General features: G+C 44.8%; 1 protein-coding gene across 10 annotated transcripts in view; it reads left to right on the plus strand.

Moving 5' to 3' along the window:
- ADGRF5 (adhesion G protein-coupled receptor F5) overlaps window positions 1–24,784 on the plus strand; it is a 102,380-nt gene that overhangs the window by 38,439 nt on the left and 39,157 nt on the right. For all 10 annotated transcript variants that reach the window (XM_070514801.1, XM_070514797.1, XM_070514800.1 and 7 more), the window contains exons 2-4: window positions 7,285–7,410; window positions 13,334–13,388; window positions 22,972–23,142. In XM_070514801.1, the coding sequence (XP_070370902.1) occupies window positions 7,309–7,410; window positions 13,334–13,388; window positions 22,972–23,142 (328 nt within the window). In that variant the 5' untranslated portion in view covers window positions 7,285–7,308. The remainder of the gene's footprint in view (window positions 1–7,284; window positions 7,411–13,333; window positions 13,389–22,971; window positions 23,143–24,784) is intronic.

A 24,784-nucleotide genomic window follows, 5' to 3' on the forward strand; every position in this document is an offset into this window, starting at 1 on the left:
TTAATTAGACATTGTCCTAGCACCCCTTCATTGGAATTGTTGTGACGATCAAAGGGTTTAAGATAGTCAGTGCTCAAGCCAGTGCCTGGCACAGAGTAAGTGCACGACAAATATTTGTATTGTCATTATTCTCCCACGTAGAACTTTCACAATCATAGTTAAACACCAAGTTGAGTAATTGATCCTTTATTAACGTCATCTACTCCATTAGACTCTAAGCTCCGTGGAGACAGGGACCATTCTCTTGTTTTTTTTCCACTTCCCCTGCACCTAGCAGAGCATCTGGCACCTAGCAGGACTTAATAAATGTTTGTCCAGTGTGTGAATGCACGGATGAGCGCATGAGTGGGGGAATCAGTAGGTTTGTTTCATGGAACAATTACAGTAATGAATATAACACAAGTAGGAAGGCTAAGGGTCTAGATTAAGAGTGGGTGTTCAGAGGAAGTAGCCTCTATTTATAGCTGAACAGATCAGGGAACCTCCAGCCAGAACGTGGCCTTTTGCCTGGACATTGAGGGGTGGATAGAATTTGAATATACAGTGATTTTCATAGGGCTTAAGGGCAAGACAAGACGGAGATTAACAAACCAAGTAAATGGCAGCATTATTTCATCTTTGCCAAACACTTAAAAATAATTTGATAATAATAACTACTTCTCCCCGTCCCCGGGATTAATTCTCAAAGATTAGTTTTTGTATTTTTACTTTTGCATGAACACTGGAAAATCTCTTGCACTATTTTAAATTACGAAAAAGCAACCAGCTTCAGTAGTGAAAATATGACAGATGCTTATTAAATACACCAGCTCTGAAAAATAAAATCCAGGTCGTGGAGGGCCTGGAGTATCAGTAAAGCGATTGCCTTTACTCTGAAAGCAGTGGGGAGCTGAGCAGAGAGTGGCACATGACAAGAGCACTTCTGGAAGATGGGTCTTGCCTCCAAGTAGACGTTGAGGCAGAGAGGAAGAGAACGGAAGCCATCACAATGGCATGCGTGAGGGCCAGTGAAGGCCTGGAGTGTGTAGTTAATCAGAGGTGGGCTGGATAAATGCAACAGATGATTATGATTAGGCTCAGAAGCCTGTGTGAGGTTATGTTGGATTTGAAATAATGATGAGCAATTTTAGACTCTTTGAACAGTACTGGGACCTTCAGAGGCCAACTCCTACACCCCAATTTTGACGTCACTGAGTGTAGTTTTGCTGATAAGAAAACTGAGAGGTGAAGTGACTTGCCATAGGTCACACAGCTGATTAGTGGCAAAGCAAGGCTAGAACTCATGTTTCTGGTTGCCTGGTTTAATACCCATATAGAGAAAGTTTTCCATTTATTCTTGTTGATAACCCACCAAGAAGATCTCGTGGCCCAAATGGTACCTTTTCCCCAGTGGAATAGACTGCTTAGTTTATCATTTTGCCACCACCATATATCAGCTGTGTGGCCCTGGCGAGTTATTTATCCTCCTAACCTTCCATTTCCATATCTGAGAAGTGGGGATAATTTAGTTGTACCATAGGATCGTTGAGAGGGTCCAATGACAATCTTTGGAGAGAGCTTAGCACCATGCCTGGAATGTGGCGAGCACCCATAAATGACAGGGATCTATATCATTGTCATCATCATTATTGAAGACCATTATTCTCCATAATCCTATCATAAATGGCTTGCCTGGCTGTAGGACAATATTATTATCCAGAATCCTTGGTTGATCTCTTGAGTCCTGACTGACTCAGGCCCTAGCTGCCTTTGAGACACACAGCCCTTCCTTGTCCTTAGTTTTCTCATCTGAAAGACTAAGGAGTGTGTCTGGGGGCGGGGGGGGGGCTCGAACTAGAGATGAATTCTAACTTGCCTTCCAGTTCTGACTGTCTACGTTTTTATGCTCTTTTCAGACGCACCAAGAATTCATTTTTCAGTTTTCATAAAAACATACCCAGAACAAACAATAAATACTGAGCAGCAGACCAGAGGTCCACACTCACCCTTTTTAAATGATAAAAGATAAAAGGAGGTGTCATTCTTATTGAATTCTACGTTAGTTTGCTAGGAACGATGGAACAAAGTCCCACAGGCTGGGTGGCTTAAACAACACAAATTGATTTTCTCGCAATTCTGGAGGTTCTTGTCCTTCCTGTGTGTGTGTCCGCCTCCTCGTCTCCTTTTCTTCTAAGTTCACTGGCCATATTGGATTAGGGCCCACCCTAACGACCTCATTTTAACTTAATTACCTCTTTAAAGACACTTTCTCCAAATCAGGTCACATTCTGAGATACTGGGGGTTAGGACTTTAAAATGAATTCTGGAGGGACGGACGTAACTCAGCCCATAGCAAATTCCACCTCTGACCAGGGTGTTTCGAGCTTCGTAGGCACGATCTCTAATCTTCACAATGCTGCAAGGCAGCTGCTGCGATCCACGTTATTCACGGCAGGAAACTGAGGCTCAGTGGGGTTAGGTGTCTGGCCCATAGTTACTAAGCAGGGGAGTGGGAATCGAACACAAGCCTGTTTGACTTCAAAGCCGCTGCTCCTTCCGCTACAGTCTGCTACAGGGAGCGGGTACCCACCAGAGCCCTAATGGCAGCGAATTCGTTCTCTTTCCAAGTCAGAGCCAAAACAGCTCTGCCTTCTTTGGTGACGGTGGTTGTTCAGGAGAACAATGTCCTCTGGCCCATCATGGCTGAGCCCACATCCCAGTGGTTGGACGAGCTGCTCAAGGAAACCTCTATACGTGGCTCGGGGGACTTCCAAACATCACCCTTTGGGCTGCTGTGTTCCCTTTGAAACAGAGACAACTGCCTCTGCTCGTGCTGTTCTCCTTCGCCTGAAATTCTCTTCTCTTTCTCCATTATGCGTCGAAGCATTGCCCATCCTTCAGGGTCAGGCTAGTGATGCTGGTCACTCCCAAGCTCACCCAACTTCCCCTTCATCCTCAACTCCAGTCATGCTTGTCAGGTGCACACTGCAGCTCACTTCAGTGACAGGCCAACTTGGGGGCAGATCTCCCTCCGTTACTTGCTAGCTGGGCAGCCTGGGTAAGTTCTGTAACCTCTCTGTGCCTTCACATTCTCATCTATGAATTAGGATTGAAATACCTGCCTTACAGGGTTATTGTGAGAGGCAAATTAAGTGAGTTAACATATTTATTGCACTTAGCATGTGCCCAGTACTCAGGAGGCATTTAGTAAACAGTGTCTTTTAAGCTTACGTTTTCCTTTCAGTCTATGTTTCTTTAACTGTATGCTTCATGCCTTCCCAATGAGATTGAGCTTCTTGAGGGCAAGGACTGTGGCTCTTTTTAACTTGTGAATGCAGAGCACAACTTGGGGCCTAGAAGAAGCAGCCTGTGTTTGTTGGTCCCTAAGCATGCAACACATTTGATGCTACATGAGATACAGAACAGTCTCAAATAACAACCTGGGCTATTGAAATGCATCAAAAATGATTGAGAAGATCACCTCTGAGTCCCTACTCCTATTTATCCATTCATTCATCTACCGTTGATTGATTGCCTCCTAAATGCATCCCCCTCAAGATTCGGTTTCCACATAGTTCCTTTAGTAGCGGGCGAGCTATAGGCTGGTGATGGAAAGTGCCAGAGATGTGCTGGGTAATGTGCAAAGAGCAACAGAGTGCTGAAAATGTGGATCTGCAGACCTCAAGTCTCCCTATACATCAGAAACAGCTGGAGTGGATACAGACCGTCAGTTCCCACCCCACAGAAATTCTAATTCAGTTAGTCTGAAGCGATACTAAAATAACAAGCAAACAAATGAAATAAGAAACTCCCCAGGTGATTGCTCTGATGTTCAGCCAGGCTAAGAACCACTGAAGCAGATGAGGCACAAATACTCCAGGGAACTTCCTTCCAGGCTGGTGGTACCTGGTGATGCTAAGGGGAGGGGCTATGTGGTGGGCTAAAGCTGGGAGAGGAACCCTGGACTGGAGGCACCTGGGCAGAGGCTGGTCACACATGGGCTCTCTTTCACCTCTTACCTTCCTCCTCCCCAAGAGGACTCAAGGAGAGCATCAAGGCTGGGCTCCCCAGAGGAGAGGAGCCAGGACACCAGAGAGCATGGGAAGGCAGAGCTGTGTAGAACTTAGGAAGCAAATCATTTCCAGAAAGAATCCCACTATTGCTCCATTTAGAAGAAGCTTGGAATCACAATCTGATGATGACACTGGGGCATCAGATCACACAGATGTGGTCATTTTGTGAACATGCTCCTAAGCTTGCCAGGCATACAAGCCTGTTTACTCCTCTCAGCCCCCAAGAAAGTCTGGGCAGGTCAAGACTGATGAAGGGTTTCTGGGGGAGCAGTTGGTCTTAAGCACTGGTTATTTATAAGATCTGGGAGAACAGTTCCCTGATATGTTTGTTTCAGGCCAGTTTCACAGGACAGTTCCTGGTGCATAACCACTCAGCAAGAGGACGTTGTTATAGCTGCTACAAGGAACCCAGACCCTTGTCCTCTAAATGCAGTGCGGCTGAGAATCCTGATGACTGATTCCTGGCATATGACGTCAGGTGCTTGATTTCGCTGTCTTGTCTCTTCCAACTTCACAGACAGGAAAACAGAGTCAGAGGGGACCAGGAAGTTGCTCATCACCACGGGGTTAGTACTGGGCATGAGATCATATTTCCCAGCCTTTTCTAAAATACAGCCAACTCATACAGGTTGGTGAATTTTCATAGAGAGCGTCCAGGATTTATAATTGAGAGAAAGAAAGAAAGAAAATGATCTGACCTCATTCCCAAAAAGCCTCTGTCTCTGTGTCTCTTAGTTGTTGTCTGCCATTTACTCCAGGAATTTAGAATAAATGTGAACTTCTGAGGGATTTACAATTAAAGGGTCCCTACTGGAAGATACATTGCCTCGAATGTGGATGCTGCTCCATGCTTTTAACTGGATGAATTTGGATTTTTTCCCCCATTAGCCAAGTTAAAGAGCCTCCACTGGCTTCCTCACAGATGAGAACAGCTGTGAGCTGGAGGGTTAATGACAGATTATCGATATAGGTAAGAAAAGTTTCTCTTCAGATCTCTCCTGAAATGTAGCAGCAACCTCAAAATTTGAACTGATCTTCAGCTGGCATCACTGTTCCAAGGGGTCATGCTCACGCCATCCTGGTTGTCAGATGTTTTGAATATTACCTCTCCCTCCAAGTGGGTACCATTCTCCTTTCAAGTGGAGAGCCCCTCGCCTTTGCTGTGAAACTGATGACTATACATAGCTGTTGTCAATCCTCTGAATCCAGAGAATACTCTCCTGCCCAGAGTAGGGTCCTCCTGCTATCTCTACTTCTATTGATTTGTGATTTTGTTGTCACTAAATAGGTCGACAGAGAAAATATTAATTTAATCAAGAACGGTCTCAGGAGCAGCTGGGGGAAGATGGGTACAGTGGACAGTATTGGCTGGTGGCCTACACAAAAAGACTAGATATAACCTTTTGAGGATGTTATAATTCTTGCTAAATTTGATGAAAAAGTCAACAACGGGAAATAGTGGAAAGATATGGAGTCAGCCCTAGTCCCGCTAATACCTGAGTCCCTCCCTGGGTGTCGTATACTAAGGGAGGCTCATTCACCATGCGTTCAATGACTAAGTCTCATCCCCTTGTTAATTGCCTCCATCTGGAACCAACTAGTTCCAGTGCACTAAGTCAGGACCTGAGAAGATTATGTTGCCTCCTAAATACTTGATTCATCTCAGAAACAGTTGCTATCACCAGGCTAAATCAGCCTGCCCGATGCCCACAAAGCCAACAAGAGAGGAGAATTCTAATAGAGAACTTAGCACTGAGTTGCTATGATTTCCCTACAGCAGATGCATCTGGTTTTAAATATCTGTTCCCGTAACCTAAATTGCAAAGTATTTTCCAAAAGCCATCGAGTTCCAGAATTTTAAAAATGTATTGGATTGCCAGATTTGCAAATTAGATCAGTTTTCCAGGGCCTTATGCTTCTCTCTTTTCCACTGGGGAAGAGGAAAAGGAGGCAGCCAGCAGCTGGTGATTAAAACACAATTCTCCCTGGCATATAAATCTTGACTATCATCTGTGTTATCCTGGCCACGGTCCCCTGGCGCTCCCTGCAATGTCTGGGCCAAGGCCTGCACTTCCTGGTGGTTGCCCTCTGGATTCCACTAACAATTGGAGAAAACCATTGCATTCCTCGTCCCTGGAGCTCTTCATGGCTTTTAATCACATTTGAGCTTCAGGAAATTCTGTGAGAGAATGAGAGGAGATATAATGATCTCCATTTCACAGATGGGGAGACATGGACTCAGAGAAGACGTGACTTATTCAAGAAAGCACAGTTGGAGTAATCCTGCATCCTAGCCCGTGTCTTCTGTCTCGTAGTCTAGTGCTCTTTTCACAAGGATACACGGACATGGAAAAGTCAGTAGGGAAAGGAGTCTGCACAAAGTAGTCTGTCCTGGTACCCAGACCTACAAGGGTCGGGGTGATTCCATCTGGCACCCTACTTTTTAACTGAAACAATGAGTACTCTGGTCACCGAAATAATTCATTTTCATCACTGTCATTATAAAGAGATAGCTGTCAATAATCAATACATAAGATGGGATATATATTATGATATAATATTCTGTATTGTATACTATAATATGATCAAAGACTATAACATACAACTTATATTTTTATGATGTAGTCCAGGTAAATTCCTGTACTAATGGCTGGTAGCCCATTAATATAAACAAAAAAATAACAAAGCCCATTGACATAAATAGCAAATAATCAAAGTCAATTTAATGGGTTGTTACCTGAATTAAAAGAAAAGATAGAGTAAGTTAAGATAGACTAGAATTATAAATATCAGAGTGTGTTGCCTATAGCAAAGCTGAGTATTGTTCTCTAGATCTTTTTGTTTCTGTATGATGTGTACTGGATCACAATGTTGGCAATATTTCTGAGTGGTCTTTCCCTTTTTTCTTGCTTCTCTTCTCTCTTCTTTCTCCTTTCTCTTTCCTTCTCTCTTTCATTCTCCGTGTATAAGGAAATGTACCCAAATATCTGCCACCTTTGTCCTGTTTACAGGAACGATCCTCCATCCTCCCAACTCCACCCCCCTGACATTATCATTTCCTCACTCAACGGTCGGGAGCAGACTCCTCTTTATAGTTCCATACCTTAATGCCGCGTCCTTTCTCCCCTCTATAAAAAGGTCTTTTTGTAGTGTGACCTTCAGGGTTTGCTAGTTCTTCCAGTGTTTGATAAATAAATTGCTCTCTCTCTAAACCACCATATTTCCATTTCAGGCAAAGGATCTCAAACTTGAAGAAATGAAATCCCCAAGGAGAACCACTCTGTGCTTCATGATTATTGTGATTTATTCTTCCCAAGCTACGCTGAACTTGAATTTAGAGTCTATTGTTCATCCTTCGGTGAGTAAATCCATGTCTGCTGTATTTTTCCCTGTCGCATTTTTCTGATTTCCTGGGAATATCACAGACGGAAATTGCTTTAAAAAAATTTTTTTTAGGGCCTTTGAGAAAATGTTGCACATGAGGGGCGGGAGCGGTGAGCATAAACGGATTTGAGGATCAATTGGTCTACAACTTGCCTTACTCTGAAAGCAGTGGTGGGCGGTACCCAGGGAACGTCGCCCAGGATTCCCTCCTTAAGTAAATTGCCGCCTCTAGGCCTGAAGCTCCACTCTGAAACTGACGGCAACGACTATAGGGCAGATTTTGAGGACTGAGAAGGACATATGTTCCCAAAGGATTCATTTTAACTTGAGCATCAGACTAGAACACATTTCAAAAGACATTAATCTGTGTGTGTGTCACCATCACAGATTGATATAGCTGTAGGGGCCATAGATAGCATCTGAGCTGTTGCCTGACAAATTATCCAGGTCATTTTGCCTTTGGGAAGATAATGGGAGTGGAGCTTAACTGAAGGGTATACAATGCTCCTCCTTATGCTTTATGAGAACTATTGGGATCTTCCTCCCTTAGATTACTCCATGCACCAGAGACAGGGTGTGGTACTGGTTATGAAATCTTGGGAGACAGATGTAATTCTCTCTCTGTCTCAGTTTCCTCATCTGTAACACAATGCCAATAATAGTACTGATGTCCTAGGACAGCTACGAGAATTAAATTAGTTAATGTTTATAACAGGCCTTAGACCAGTGCCAGGCACGTCATAAATGCTATGTCACTGTTTGCTGTTATTATTTCTCCTACTGTAATGGTAGTTTTTTCTACTGACTTTTTTAAAAGAAATTTTAGTGCTCCTTTTTGTAGTCTGTCGCTATTGTTAGAGCTTCATTGGTAGATTTTAGCATTGTACAATGTCTCTTTTTGCCCCGCTTGGTACTTTTTCATTTTAACTCTTTGTCTCCTATTCCAGTGTCAATCCTGATTTTGTATTTGTGCTTTGCCTCATTTTTGTCCTTTATTTTTTGTTTAGCCTTTAATATATCAGTCTACTTTCATGGTTCTCTTATAAATGATATGTATTTGAGGTTTTTATTTTTTCTTTTAAATCATCTGAGTACATGTGACTTTGATTAGGGGAGTATAATTTATTCACATTTAATGTCGTATTTATAATGCTGGATCTTACTTCCAGGATTTTATTTGCTGACTTCATGCACTTCCTTCTTCCTTTCCGTTTGTGTGTCTTTCCTTGTTTGACCCAGGTTTTCTTTGTCTTTTCCTTTATTTCTCTCACGAGTTGGGAGGTAGATTCTGTGTGTCTCTTCTTCCAGACTCCAGTGTGCAGGGTGCAACCCGTGCAGTCACACGCAGCAGGTTGCTTGTAGAAATATACGCGGGAGACATTTGCCGTTCCTGCGGAGCCACGGTCCATGCAGAACCCTGGTCACCCTAGCATGAGGGAGAAAACCAGAGCGTGAGGGGGTCTCAGCAAGGGGGGTGGCTTTCCCTCTGTTCCAGAGTGTCCTCATGTTCATGGCTGCAGCAGTGCCCCCAGAGTGTGCCAGGTCGGCCCTCATCGCTGTGGCCCTAACAAAGCCCCCACATCTGCCTGGTGGCACAGACCGGTCAGGGGACAAGCCAGTGACCTCCCAGGGCTGCCAGTGGAATTTAAACTTCATCTTCCTGGGAGCTCCCACCCCACCTCCCTGCAAGGAGGCCCCCTTTTCCTCCTTAGATCGACCTTCAGGATACAATAGCTTCCCAGATCTATTGTACACAATAGCTTCCCAAAGGCCTAAGCCCCCGTTGGAGAGGTGCTTTCAAGCTTGCCTCAACGGCGTCTACCTCCCCCAGCTGCCACTCGGCTCCACGTGGACCTTCTACCATTTTACACGCAACACGTGGTGATGAGCTTTTTAAAAAAAATTGTGGTAAATACCCATAAAATTTACCATCTTTACCATTTTTCAGTGTACAGTTCAGGAGTGTTAAATATATTCACATCGTTGTGCAACCAACCTGCAGAACTTTTTCATCTTACAAAACTGAAAATCTAACCCTATGAAGCAACAATTCCTTGTTCCCCTTCTCCCCAGCTCCTGGCGACCACCATTCGACTCTCTGTCTCTATGAATTTGACTACTTGAAGTATCTCATATAAGTGGAATCATACAGCATTCGTCTTCTCGTGACAGGCTTATTTCGCTTAGTATAATGTCCTAAAAACTTATCCATCTTGTCGTATGCGTCAGCATTTCCTTCCTTTCTTAAGACTGAATAATCATCCATTGTACATATATCCCACATTTGTTTTATCCATTCGCCCATCGCTGGACACTTGGGCTGCCTTCCCCTCTTGGCTATTGCGAACACGGCTGCTGTGAACAGAATTGTACAAATACGGGGTGATGGGCTTTTGAAGTGTGATGCCGTAGCTTCTCAAACTTCAGTGTGCACATAAATCCACCTAGAGACCCTCTGAAAATGCAGATTTCAACTCAGGAAGTCTGGGGCAGGGCCCTGGATGTTGCGTTTCTGACAAGTTGCTCTTGTCTCTGTTCCAACAACCACACTTTGAGCAGCAAGGCTGTAGACCTCAACTTTGGCACCAGCCCTGAGTCTGGAGCCCGGCTCTGACCCTCACAAGCTTTGGAAACTTAGTCACGGTCTCGTACATGTGTGCCTTGGCACAGTGACTAGCCCAGAGCACGTACTTAAGATTTAGTTGTTATTTTTACTATTCTAGTACAAATAGACCTGTGCTAACACGCCTATGTGAGGAGGTATTCCAACAGGACTCTTGCTGAGACCATTGTGAAACATGGAGGCAAATTGGTTAAATTGGGGATTCCAGGTCAAGACAAAGAGGAGTAAGTGGCAGGGTCTTGGTGAGAACGGGTGAGAGCTGGTGACAGCTGAGGTCTTTGGGGACCAAATTGTTTGTCATCCTGTTCCCTAGGGATTTTCTTCTCTACACGTAAAGTGCCACCTCTCATTCCTGACTGATTGTCCCTGTCCAGGCCACACCCCCTACCCATAATGATTTGTAAAATCATCATGTCCAACAGGTGGGGCATCTCCTGGAACTGGTAACCTTGTGTCTTCCGCCTAAAGCTTGGCCATCAGGAAATCCCCTCTGAAGGGAGTTGGCCATTGTCACTCAGACACGCATCTGGGTCCCTCTATATGGACCAGCAGTGGGAGGCCCACTGGAGGCTTTGTTTTCTTCTCTGAAGTAAATGCTCAGCTGAGCGCTGGGGGCCCCTGGCGGGATCTATGCTCCCCTATGAATTCTCCTCAGCACTCAGAGTATAAGAGAGAAGTCAAGTGCTGGAGTCTCAGTTCCCCAAACTGGAGTGACATGAGGACTCTGGAGGGCAAGCCTGGCTCCTGGGGAGCCCCCAGCCAGCTGGACACTTGGGCATACACCACTACCAGAGACGGTACCAGTATCAGTGTGCCTCGGCACGTTGTTTTTCATAATGTATTAAACTAATGCTTAGCATGAGTGAATGACTTCTCCCACTTGGAAGAAGCAGAGGCAAGGGGATTCAATCCCCAGTGTGACGCCAGCATTTGCCTTATTGAAATCCAGGCCCCATGAGTTGGCAGCGCAGCTCTTTGCATCCTCTCAAATCTGGGAGGGCCAAGGGTGTTCACCCCCACCCCACTCCCACCACCAGGGAACTCATCAGAGGCTTTATTGCTTTCCATATAGTTTTCCTCCATTTCCCCCAGTGATTACAGAGCTCAAAATAAGAAGTAGGCTGTTCTTACAAAATGCTGTGAATCCTCACTAGATAACAGAGAGGCGGCTCATGAAGAGTGGACAGAGAAAGTTTCCTGATGGCCCCCCTCCCCATCCACAGGCCCCAGGGAGGATGGAGGCGGGGATGTGCCTTCCTTCTGCCTGGGCACAGAGCCAAAGCAGGCTCCAGGGGAAGCCGGGCAGGAACCAGCCCTTTGCGTCAACCATTCCTTCTTGGTTCCTGCACATTTTGGTTCAGCTAAAATAACCTCACTGCAAAGAAGCTGCAACTGGGCTTTTGACATTCCAATCATCATCCATCACTCCTCTAGTCATTTCTTCAGGAACATTTATGAACTATCAGGTACACATCTCTCTCCAGTTCCTATAGACATTAGTATCGGTCATCGAAAAGAAGGAGGGGATAGGAGGAGGCAATAGAGAAAGAAAGAGAAAAAATGCTAGGGGAGAAAGACTGGGTCACTGAGACAAATCCACAGTTTTCAGGGGTGTCTCTTGATAAGAGGATACAATGCCTGTGTGGGCAAGTGCAGACTCTGGAGCCAGGCTGGCTGGGTTCAAGTCCTGGCTCTGCCATTTAAAGGCTGTGTGACCTTAGGCAAGTTATTTGACCTCTCTATGCCTGTGTTTTCTCATCAGTGAAATGTGGATAAACAGTATCTACATCTTAGATTATCATGAGAATTAAGTAAGTAAGTACACGTCCAGCGCTTAACAGTGCCTGGCACGGGGTGTTGAACACATCTTAGGAATTATTATTTTTGTTATCATTATGATGTGAGATAACTAGAAAATAATGGTAGGCCCCACAGATGGCAGAATGAGCACTGCCTTGGGTGGTGTTGGAGTTCATGGTAAAGGACACGCCCCGGAGGACAGTGGTTGCCTGTGGAGAATTGAGAAAGGTGGAGCTCCTCTGCTGAGCCTCAGTGGGATTTGGAATGAGAAGCACGTGACGGGGAAGCCACCTGGAGGCAGGATGTGCCAGGAACCCGCATCAGGTCGAGCTTACCTTCGGCAGAGCTGGCAGTGAGCCTGACGGCAAAGCCAGCCAATGTCAGTTCTTAAACAAAGAAGCCATAGGATGACAGGAGATGAGCTGCATCGAGAAGAAGCAAGTGGCAGTAGGCCGACAGAGGGGTCCGTGTGAACGGCGCCCCCAGGACAGCGTGATGCCCCGTCCTGGATAGCTCTTCTGCCACCAACACTATTCTCAGTGCTTTATATTTATTAATCATCTGGTCCTCACAACTTCATAGGGAGGCTATTTTGATCCCTATATTGTATTATAGGGGAGTACTGAGGCACAGAGAGATTAAATAACTTGTCCAAGGTCACACAGCCGTTTTCTAGCAGATCTGGGATTTGAACTCAAAGTCTGCAGCGTCCTTGCCCTTAACCCTTGCACTATACGATGTAACTAAAGTTTATTAAGGGCTACTGTGTGCCACCTTGCAGTTCCCTTAATTCTCATAGCAATTCTGCGAGATCAGTACTATCATCATTCCATTGTACAGAAAAGGAAACTGAGGCTCATAGAGGATGAGTAACTCCCCAAAGTCACAAAGCTAGTAAGTGGCACAGCCTTGTACCCAGGCCGGCCGACTCTGGAGCTGGCTTTCTGAACCCCTGTGACAGAAAGCAACAATAGAACCATCTGGGAGAAAAAGGACCAGAGCAGGAGAAAATCATTTCTAAGCGCGCACGATTGAAACAGCCCTAATGCCACAGAAACTCTAGGGAGGGGACAGGCTGAGTGCTGAGAAGAGGTCGTGAGACTCGTCTAAAAGGTCACTGGAATGACTCAGGGCTCAAGTCCTGGGCAGAGAACACAAGTTGAGAACACCATAAGTTATATTTCCTGACAGGTCACATACTGCAGGAACTCTGAGACCCTCAGATGTGGTCATTTCTTCCACTCTTGATCCAGAGACTGTCCGTGAAAAGTGGATTCCCAGCTCACACCGCAGAGGCGGCACCATTTCATCTTCCCGACCCTTTGCTGTTTGCCAGGCATCCAGAGGGCACGAGGTGCTGACCCAGCATCTGCAGCCCTAAGCTCAGCTCTAGACTTCGAGGCGCAAGAGCAGACAGCCGTGCCGAGAGGATGGCTCTAAGACTAACTGACAGTTTTCTAAAATGTCCCTTCAGATTCTCCGTGGACACGAACCGGCAGGGGAGGAGCCACCACGGCATAAACGAGCAGGTAGGCAAGCTCTGCTTGGCAATCTCTTCCTGTAAGTCTGATCAAGTGACAATTGCTGTAACTTTGCAAAACACTGCGATCCACATAATTCGGTCTTCAAGCATATCAGGGTTCAGTTTCTAGAAGTAGTTACAAAGGAACTCCATTCTCTGTGCCAGCAGATGACATCAAAGGGATCTTAGCAACACATTACAGCTCCCCTCTCCTCCCCCGCCTCACATCCTGAAGATTTCCCCGGGGCTGTCCCATCAGCTGCCCTCCCCCGCCACCCAGCAGCCTTTTTTTTTTTCAATATCCTCTCACTTCTCACTCAGCGCTTTATTTTGTGGATCAACTTAACCATTAGACTCGAGTCCTTCGCCTCTGTCTCCCATTCCAATTTTCCCACTAAATTCCAAAGAAGTGGTCTGGGAAATACAGGGCTCTGCTCTGTGGAAGGCTGCGGGCAGGTGAGAACTGAGAACACTCGCACACAGAGCCTCGGTGTCCTGTCCCACATGCGGGACCCTGGGCAGATGTCGGTGTGCATCTGCAGGCTGGATTCTCCCAGGACCAGACCCTCCAACTTCCCTCACAGCAACCTTTCAAAAGCATCAATCTGATTCTGTTATTTCCCTGTGTAAAATCCATCATGGCTCCCAGTTGCCTTGGAGATAAAATCCAGCCACCTGCTCAAGTCTTATTGGATCTTACATGCTCTTCCCACTTGCTCTCCTTCTGTTCTCTTTCGCATAGTCTGTGCCCCACCCACCATCCCCCTTTGCTTGCTTGGTCACTCTGACTTAAGCCTCAGTTTCCGTAGGTTCCTGCCCTGTAAGGCTTTCCATCTTTCCTGTAAGACAGGGAGGGGCTGCTTTTCTGGGTTCCTATTGTCCTTCCTACATTCTCATAGCACCTCTGTCCCAGTGCATTGCAATTACTTCGCTTCCTGTTTGCCATCCCCAGTAGACATGAGGTCCCCTGAACTCTCTTCATCTCTGTAGCCTGGTTTCTCAATAGATGGGTGAACAAATGAAGAGAGTGCCATCTCTGTCATGGCTGCCCCTTTGCGGGTTCAGAGGATACATTCCTATGGCCAAGAGTCTGCTGGCCTGGTGGCTATACCAGCTGTGTAGAAGGTAAAACTTCTTAACCTAGATCATTGTGATCGAGTCATTTTCCAGTGATCCTGTGACTTGGTCCATTCAGTTGTGTGGTCTTAAAGAGACCCTAGGCTCCAAGGAGAGTGGGCTTGCCCTGTGGTCAGGATAGAGGTGTCTGCGAGAGCCCCTCTGGCAGCAACCAGACCCAGCTGTTGCCCTGTGCATTTTATGCAGCTCTGGAAGTGCTCATTGGAAGGTCATAGCACTGATCATTTTCTCTTCCCTTTCTTCCCATTCCTTTCTGTTTCCGCCTTGTTATATGTCTCCCTGGCAGCCTCACTCCCGCTTTCTGCCTTCCTTCCCTGAAGTGGCCTCTAGCACAGTCTGCTCTATCTGTGCTTTAAAGTAAGTGTCGTTGCCTCTGCCCCATCCCTATAACCCTTGAATCTTCCGCACCTGTGACAGAAATCAGGCCCGGAGACGTCCCCATTTGGTATTTTGAAAGACTTTTCTTTTTAAAATCAAATTATTTGCAGGGGAGTTCTAGATTCAGATTTCTGCCAGCTGCTTCTAGGGTTCAGGCTGCCAGCTTGCTCAGGGCAGTCAGTGACCGTACAGCTGTAAAAGGAACATCTTCCTGCTCTTCTGAGCCCAGCTGTTAATGACCCATGGTGACAACGTGAGAGGTTAGCCCTTGGGGAGGAAACCACTTCTGTAGAAGGATTTGACATTCCGAAATTTTTCCAAGCCTGCTTTCATTAAAAACAATCCTGACAATGATAAATCACCTTGAAAACATGTTTTCCATTTATTATCCATGGTCCTCTGTGCTCTTGGGCCTCAAGAGTCATTTTGGAAGTGTTAATGACTCAACCCATCATCTGCAGAAGATGGATTGGCTTTGGTACTTTTACAAAATCACTGAAGTAAGATGTGGTCATGGAAAGGCCTGGGCACCAGGCTGGAGACACCCGGAATGTCGGCTGTAGTCAAGAGCATTATTCTGCAGGAAATCCCTGAACGATAGCAACGGGAGGATCACATTCAGCAGAGGCCGCACGGAGGTGTCTGGGTTCTGCTCGGTGTGTTAATTAGGTGAGGACGTAGGATGAGGCTCTGATTGTCAGAGTGGGATTCCCCTTCACTCATACACACCTCCCCCTTTCTGGAGCCTTAATGGCAGAAAGGGACAAGCAAAGGTTCCAAGAGAAAGAGAATTCCCAAAAGGAATTTCCTTTTCAGGCACTAGACCAAATCTTTAGGGTTTGGGACAGAAGCATCTTTAAAGGTAGGATCTATACTCGTATCTATTCTCAGAGCACTATGGATGTCTCCCTAAGTCACTTTGGTCAGTTATACGACTTCACTGGCCCCTTGAGATCTCTCTCTCTCTAATCTCATATGTATCACACACACAAGCACACTCACACATATATATATACACATGCAAACATAGATATGTTATTACTTTACAGGTTTGTTGAGAGAATTAGATAATATTATGTACATATTAGTTTTAAAAACATTAAAAGGTTTATCTAGGGGTCTATTTGTTTTTTGTTTGTTTTGTTTTAACATTTTTTAAATTAAAAACAAAGTCAATTGACTTATTTATACAAATAATATTGCATTTGAAAGAGCCTGAAATATTCCCGGTACAGAGAAGATCCTGTGTAACTACTGAAGGCAGGAGGATGGATGCCATTATACAGGAGTTAGCATTTTAGGAAAACGATTTCAAAACTCTGCTGGGGAAGAGCAGCCTGCACAAACCCAGAGGCCAGAGGCAAAAGTGTGGCTGTGCCAGCAGAGTGGCTGTTGGGGAGCAGAGGGAAATAACAATGGGTCAAAGCATCCAGAATTACGTCCTGATTATACCGGGAAGTGGATTCTAGACCAGCTGAGAGGCTGGCACAGAGAAGGGACTGATGGAAACCATCTGAAGTGAAAACCAGCCAGATGGTTATGGCTGAATGAGTTAGATGAAGAAGGCAGTTCCAGGAGACCACGAGGAGGCTCAGCAGTGTGGACCATCATTGGCCCTGGCCCTGGGAGTGAGACGGGAAAGGAGCAAAGGGAATATTGTGAAAGACATTTTGAGAACTGGATCAAAAGGGCTTGGAGACAGAGTTGACCCGGGGGTGAAGAGGAGGAATGGTCCATATGACACTCCAGGAGCGTGCAAACCTGGGTGACTGAGGCATGTGGAGACCACAAGTAGAAACCGGGCTTGAAATGAAAATCTTGTAGATTTGCCAATAAGCTCAAAATTTAATCATAAGGGTGATCTTCATAGGGGACTGAAAGTGGAAATTTCTTACTGGTTAGAAGTAACACAAATGTGTCCTTGCTGTCAATTGGTGAAATCCTCCACGCCAGGTTTCTGAACTTGATTAGGAATGTGTCTTGGACCCTCAGCTGAAGAATCCCCACTGGTTCTTCTTTGGGTTCAAAAGAAATGGCTGGTAGGAGATAGTTTTTGAGAAAGGGAGATCCAAGATGTCCTAACTCTGCACTGGAGGTGCTGACTTTTTCACACCTATTGAGTGAGAGCGAGGCTCCTACCAGATTGGATTGCTGGCTGCCCGTGTGGAAATCCTGACCTTTCTGCAGACCTGGCAGCCCCGCTGTGCTGGCCCTTTTTGATCTGGGCCCAGAAACTGTTGTGCATTTTCCAGATCGAGGAATAGATTTTAGGGTTTTCATGGCTTTAATCTTTCTTGTGATAACATGTGGCTTTTAGTGCTCTGAGCAGCTGGTGGTGGTGGCAGAGTAAGATGGAAGGCTGGGAGCTCTCGACCTGATGTGTGGGTTTGGTTTTAGAGTCGACCTTCAATATTGGAAATGCTTTTTTCTTTTAATTTCTGATTAGTGTTGTTTGTTTGTTTAGCTATCTCAAAGGTGAGACCTGATTGGAAATGTATTAGTTTTTCTTGACCTACCAGCAGACCTCTGCATAGAATATAATCGTTACGTTTATTATAATCAATATTATTATTTCTACCTGCTATTTCAGAATAGCTACGATATGCCAGACAATTTGCTAGGGGGGTCTTCATATGGTGTCCAAACTCTTTAACAATTCTGCAGAAAAAATATCACCCCTAATTTACAGATGAGCAAAGTATGGCTCACAGAGGTGGCATGGCCCACTCAGGTGAGAAGGCAGACCACCCCAGCTCCCTCTTTTTCCAAAGTCCATGCTCATGGTCAAGAGTTAGGGTTTTCAACATGTGTTTCTGGCTCTTGCCTGTGAGAGTCCATTCCGTGATTCTGAAAGCAGCTTTGTAGAGTAAGGAGCCTGCACCACTCTCTTCCTCTTACTAGGAGAAGAATTTCGTATGGGGCAGACTTTGATGATTTGGGTATATGACAAGCTAGTAGAGTTGACTCTTTTCTCCAGACTTCACAGTCCAGTGTTTTGTGACACAGTGCTGCCCACCCTCTCTTCCAACCAAACCTGTGCCGGGTAACACACACATGCCAGGTAATCCATAGCCTGGGGCTCTGGCGGTTTTCCCTCATGTGAACAAACCTTTCTAAACCTAAAGGGAGAACGAGATCCTTTGACTATCTGCTGACAGTGACACAATAGGATGGAGATGGGGCTGCCAAATTGCTACCTACTAGAGCATATCAAGAAACAAGCAGAAGAACAGGCAACTTTTAATATTTACCTGCTACAGGACTAAGAGGGAGAAAGAAGAGAGCCAAATTTTCGGTAATACAGAAGCATCTTTCCCTCCGGTCAAGAGAATACCACACTTACCTCATTTCTTCGGGGTCAGCAGGCTTCATGCTTTTGTAGGTGTGAGATTAATTTATGCCTCTACTCAGCCTGCGACTTTGGAGAAGCCATAATTCCCATTAGAGTTGCCAGGCAAAAATAGTATTGTTTGCTTAAACAGCTGTGATTAAGACCCAGAACTGCTTGTCACAGTTTGTGGCCAACTTTCCAGAAATGTCTCTCCGAGATAAGTGCTGTGTGGCGGGCAGTGATTTATGGGAAAGGAGAGGGGAAATCCTGGTTGGTTTGTGTCTGCTGTGCCTCCCGATAGGCCTCCATCTGTGACACTGATGACACTTGGAATGTGCTACCTTCCACTCAGGGCATCAGTGAGTCACAAAAATTCAGACAAAAACACCAGGGTGAAGGAGCCTGAGGAAAAGAAAACACATTAAACTGTCTGGAATCAGATGGCCCAGACACACCAGAGGAGTATGGAAGGCCTCTAAATCCACCCTCACACAGAGGTGGAGGACCAGCCCTCTGTTCCTCCGGGGTCCCTTGTAGCCTGGGGTGGGACAGGCAGCATCACTTTCCCAAGCTCTCAAGGCCTCAAGTTTGGGAGAGACGAGGTGGACAGGGTTTGGCATTTCTACCCGAAACCTGTCTGAGGCCTGTGAGCAGAGTGGGCCTCTGATCCCAACCATATGCAGGCCATGCTGACAGCTGAACATCTAGGCTAGCTCTTTCAACCTCAGACGCTCATCCTGGGGCATTACAGGGACCGAAGGCCCAGCGGTGGTTCCATGTTCTCCTTGCCCGTAGGACCATGATACTCTAGATGAGAAGGATGACCTCAATCGGGAGGGGCATTTTCTTGCTATTCGCAAAGAAGCCGTGGAAGATGCTGTCTCTGGGCTTTCATGCTGTTTTCTCTTCCTGGAGTGATATTCCCCGGATATCTGCGTGGTCATGCCCTCACTTCTTTCACGTCTTTGCCCAACATTTACTGTATTAGCAAGGTCTTTTCTCATCATCCTACAAAAATACCCCTCCACACACATTCTGCCTGCCAGTCTGCTTCTTTCCCCTGCTTTATTTTTCTCTATGCCCTTTAGAACCGCCTGACATTGAAGTTTGACCTTACTGTTCACCTCCTGCACGAGCATGGAAGATCCACAAAGATAGAGCTTTACTGCTTTTATTTACCCTGTGTCCCCAGCACTCAGCAGAGTGCCTGGGAAGGAGGCATTCAATAAATAGTTAAGTTACCTATAAACAGATAAATCAAGGAACAAACAAATAAACCTAGCAAGATTTAATGTCAAAACCCATGAGTTTCAATGGCAATGGGTCACAATGCAATGCATTTTTCCTTACCGTGAATTTTTGAGATATTTATTATGCTGGATCAAAGCGAACACAGTTTTAGATAATTGTTCCATTTATTATTGACAATTTCACCTTTGTATTTGATTTTATTTTAAAATTTGCTTTAAGAGTTACACATCGAATACTAAAGATACATTTAACAATAATACCTTATACTTTTTACAGTACTCTGAGGCTTACAAAGTGGTCACCTTCATTATCTTCTTCCATTTGAGTTGTAGTAGGGTATGGTTGAAAGAAAATGGGCTTTGAAGTCAGAAAAATGGGGTTTCAAATCCCAGCTCTAATATTTGCTAATATCTAACATTTACTATGTGTGGCTTCAATCATTTAAACCTCAGTGTTGTCATCTGCAAAATGGTTGTATGCATACTGTCCTCATGGCCCTAGGACCCACCAGGCAATGGATAAACCGCAGCTGCTATTATTATTACTACTTTTATTATGATCACCTTTGATCCATCCAGTATCACTGAAGAAGGAGGTGAGCAAGGATGCTTGGAAACTGCCTGACTTTGTCCCAGGAGCAGCAGCAGGAGGGTCTGAAACAAGAAATAGTGCAAAACCAAAAAAAAGGTCAAGTTAGGTACTAATATTCGCTCTCCAGGTTTACCTTCTCTGTTTCCTCATTTGGATTAGAACATTAGACCCCAGACCTGCTTGAGCACCAGAATCACCAGTGGGAATCAAAAAAATACAGATTTCTGGCCTAACCCATAAAGATGCCACTTCGGCTCACCTGAGTTGAGGCACAAAAATATCTGTGTGTGTAGAATTCCCTAGGTGTATATAATCATCAGTCAAGCGTGGGGACCACTGGACTAGATGATTTCCAAGGGCCCACCCGGAGCCTTCTAAGTTACTATGGTGTTTTTGAGCCTGTTTTGACGAATTCACTATTTTCATGAAGAAGACATTTCCTTCTCCGTCAGATGTTCCTTGTCCTTATCGGTCTCTAGGGAGAATTGGCGTTCAGGCAGACAGTTATTCTGAAACTCCTTTAGAAATTGTTGAAGAATATAAACAGTGGGTGAGAGAAAGAGGATCTTAGAGGCTGGTGCTTTAATTAACAGTTGCACAAATCCATTAAACAGGAACTCACCAAAGCCACCGGAACTTTCCTCTCTGTATTTTAAGCTTTTGGCTCAGCTCCTTGTAAGATCTCAGTGAAAGAACTGCCTTGGTTTTAGTGAGTAATGACGACATCTGTGAATCGCCAAGTGCTTGCTAGGCACATCCTTCTTCTACAATTATGTCTGAAAAGAGCACCGGGGTGGGCTCAGGGCTGGACGTTACAAACAGCCCTCAAGCAGCATTGACGTTAGGCTAGGGCCAGACCCTGGGATGCAACAATGCAGATGATGAAGTGGGTGATATGGGATTGTTATTGACCTCACTCATCTCAAAAGCAGCTACCGTCCAGGAAATCCTGTTTACATTCATGGGAGGACAGTAGACCGACTATGGCAAAAAGGATCCTGGAGCTAGCGAATCCTCTGGAGAGTGTAAGATTGCTGCATTACTTTTCAGGAAAAAGAATGTGCTCTAAGGAAAAGCTTGTAAATATCATGTAGCCACCGTCCTTGCCAATGCTCCCAGCAGGCAACATGCTGTGTCTAGAGTTAGGGTCACATAAAAGAAGATTAGCATTTCTTCCAGGAAGATTGTTTTCATGACTTAACATCTGAGAGTCGGAAAGAAAACAGGAAATTTGAGGCAACCCCAAGGCATGAGGACAGACTGCGATTCCGCACTGGGCTTTAGTACTTTGTTCTACTTGTAAATACATTTTAATAAGGAAGAGATATATCTTAAAATAAATTCTTAATTTCAAGGAAATCTGCAAGGACTTTTTTTAATAGTTTGAGTTAATTACAAGTTTAGTGATGCCCAAATGAAATAATTCTCAACAAGGTTGATGAGTTAAACCATCCTTCTAAGACAGACATAGTTTACAACGCTAAGTGAACAGATACGATAGGCTTCTGCAAGTTTATTTATCAATCGGAGTTTCCCGTAAGAAATTTACTCTATTTTAGTGCTTCACGTCAATATTCCTTGGGAAAAATAAAACAAACCTTGCAGTATTATGGGAAAATTCTTTGCCCTTTTAGAAAACAGACAGAATTTCAGTTTTATGGTAAAATATACACCATACTTTTGGGTTTGACTTAAATTTTAAAGTGATAGTTTTGCAGATATTCACTAATCTTTTTCTTATTTTACTGATGAATTAAAATAAGCCACAACTTGTCTTTTCAACATATCTGTGTAAAATTTCTCCTATTCTTTGAAGCTTCTCCATTAGCGACTAACCCTGCCCATGGCTTCTGGTCCAGTTATATATTTCAGCCAACAATGAGCCAAAGATTCTCGCAGTGACACAGAGGTAAATCTGTGACTCAAGTCAGAGAGTCACAGGTTGAACGAGTGTTCTTGGGCACATATTTATTATGTGGTGAGCTCTGTGCCAGATGGAGCAAGGCCATGAGAAGTGAAAGAAAGTTCCTGCCCTTGAGAAGCTCACACGTGTGGACCAGACAATGTAATACAGGAAACTGTGAACGAACGTTCCAATATATATTGTCTGGCTTGCCTGCAGTGGGGATGTGTGGAGGAGTAGATGCATCTGGAATGCCTGCCGGTCATCCAGCTTGAAGAGAATTTGGAAAAGCAATGTAGGACTGAAGATATATTTTATTTTCTTTCCAATTTGCCAATTTTGCTTTTGTTGAGTGCCTATCATGTTCTGGACACTGATGATACGGAGATACACAGAGCCCAGGCTGAGGGCATAGGCTTGGAGCCAAGGGAATTAACTGGATGATTTTTCCCAGAGGTCTTCAAGCCAGGCACAATGCCACTCTCAAAATACCTGCATGTCAATAGAATGGTGTTGGAAACGCACTGATTCATTCCTGTGAATTGGGACTGTAGCGTTTATCGTCTAGACTGTTGCCAAGGGCTCCCTGCTGGGTCTCTCTGCTTCTCTGCTTGCCCCTTACAGCCTGTTCTCCACACACCAGTCCTTGGCCTTGGACACTAAGGGGGGTGTGGTAATGGAGAGGAAGGACAAGTCCTGAGCTTAGCCTGTGACTCACTCAGATGACCAGAGACCACTGCACTGGGACCAGACAGACAGATAGCCTTCCTCGTTTAAATAGTAAAGTCAAAAAGAAGCAGCACCATGAGCGGGGTCTTGGTGGAGGTGAGTGGATAAACTCTTCTTTTTCTGTAAAAAGGTTCATTAGAAGTTTTTAAAGGCTGGCGTGTCCAGCATCCACCTGTTCCTGTCATTACCCTTAAATGATGAAATGTCCGTCCTGTTCTCTCTCCATCACCCATGGGAAGATCTCACAACCTTCCTATGCTTCCATTCCAGTTGCCTCGAGCAGTCCTGCAGTGGATGAGCACACTGTTGATATTGAGATCAGTTTTGAAAATGCCTCCTTCCTGGAGCCTATCAAAGCTCACTTGAACAACCTCAGTTTTCCAATCCAAGTGAACAGCACTGACCAAGTCATCAACATTTTGAGCATAGAGGTGACAACAGGTGAGTTAAAAAAAGAAAGTAAAACAGCTTTAGAATGAAGATGGGGCAGAGCAGGAGAAAGGCTGGCTGAGCTCCTGACCATCAGAGCAGATTATACTTAGTAGGCAAGCGAAATGACCCAACAGGCCTGATGTGCCGTTTTATGACTTCAGAGCCTTCCAGAAAGAAGCCCCTATTGGCAAACTCTGCAGCCAGTTTCTTTAATTGAAATGTGGCCCAATGTTTGCTTGGTTGTTTGCGTGTGGTTGTCACAAAGTGGTCCTAACATATTGCCGGGTCCTTCATGACAAACTACGGGGTCCTCTTCCCCTGGGCAATCAATGGATATAGATAGCAAGGACTGGTTGAGGATATTAATAAGTAGAAAGTTCCCTTCTTTTTGACAGCATAGGTCAGGAAATAGGAACCAAGTACATGCCCAGGTCAGAAGCAAGGCATGAACCAGAAACTCCCAAGCTAGGGGATTGATCTTTCTGGTCACTGACTCTCTGTAAAGGTCATGCTAGCACTCCTATTTCTCAGGGACCGTCACCTGAGAAACTATGAGATGGGACCGTCCTTTGTCCTAAAAAAGGTTGCTACTTTGTAAAAATTGCAAAACACTAACAGAATTGAGTTTTATGATTCTAAAATGGAGGTAAGAATAAAATTCCTGTTTTTCAAAATATTTTTGAATTCTCATATTTCAAACAGTCTATCACAGTATCAGTCTATGCCTCTTAATTTTTGATTCTCAATATATGCTACTTGAGCCTGAAATAGCTGCCTTATAGCTCCCTTTGGATGCCACTTCCCACCAGATTCTACCTTGACATTAATTTCCTTAAGTTAGTGGTTCTCTGACAGGATGCCAGTAGGCACGGCGAGTCCGCCAGCAGTGGGAAGTTTTATTGTGTTCCTCACACGTATTTGCACACAGGACTCTTTTCCATAGAACGTCTCACAAAACCAGTGTACATCGGAAACACCCTTCTATGTTCCCACTTGGCACAGATCTTCTGCCTCTAAAATTATTTCCCCTACTTATGGGGAAAATTAATTATTTGATAGATTTTTAGTCAATTTTGTTTTGCTTTCCAATTTTTTTTTAAATTTTATGTTATGTGTACTTTACCACAATGCCCTTTTTTTAATGGAAACCTTTGATGTCTATTTGGGTGTAAGAAACCAAATCTAGCAAACAAAATGGACCAATAAATATCAAATAAATACGTCATTTGTTTTTGCTAAACAGCTTGTGATTGTGGATACTTGAGCCTTAGTTGTGAGTTTATGTTATGTACACTCAATATAGATGTATTAGCAAACTCTGGTTTATTCTGTTCTACTAGAGATGGCATCACTTCAAGGGGCTCCACTATTTATCCCATTTTAGAAACTTGCTAACACAAATTTACAAGTTGGGTTGACCAATTTACAACTTGGGTTGACCAGTTTCTCTTCTAAGATGCAAATACCCTTGGAAAGTTTAATTTATTCCGGCAGCAAGACTGGTCATTCCCACGTAGAGGGTGAACGCTTGCTGATAGCTAACTGAGGGAAACCGAGACTCTTGGCTCTCAGGACCAGCAGGACGGCTGGGGAGAGTTAGCCTCAGAGAGGAGTGGATGGGATGGGTAGGTAATGAAGGTCAGACTTACTG

The sequence above is a fragment of the Equus asinus genome, chromosome 8 (genome assembly GCF_041296235.1).
Source record: "Equus asinus isolate D_3611 breed Donkey chromosome 8, EquAss-T2T_v2, whole genome shotgun sequence".
NCBI classification, from domain to species: domain Eukaryota; kingdom Metazoa; phylum Chordata; class Mammalia; order Perissodactyla; family Equidae; genus Equus; species Equus asinus.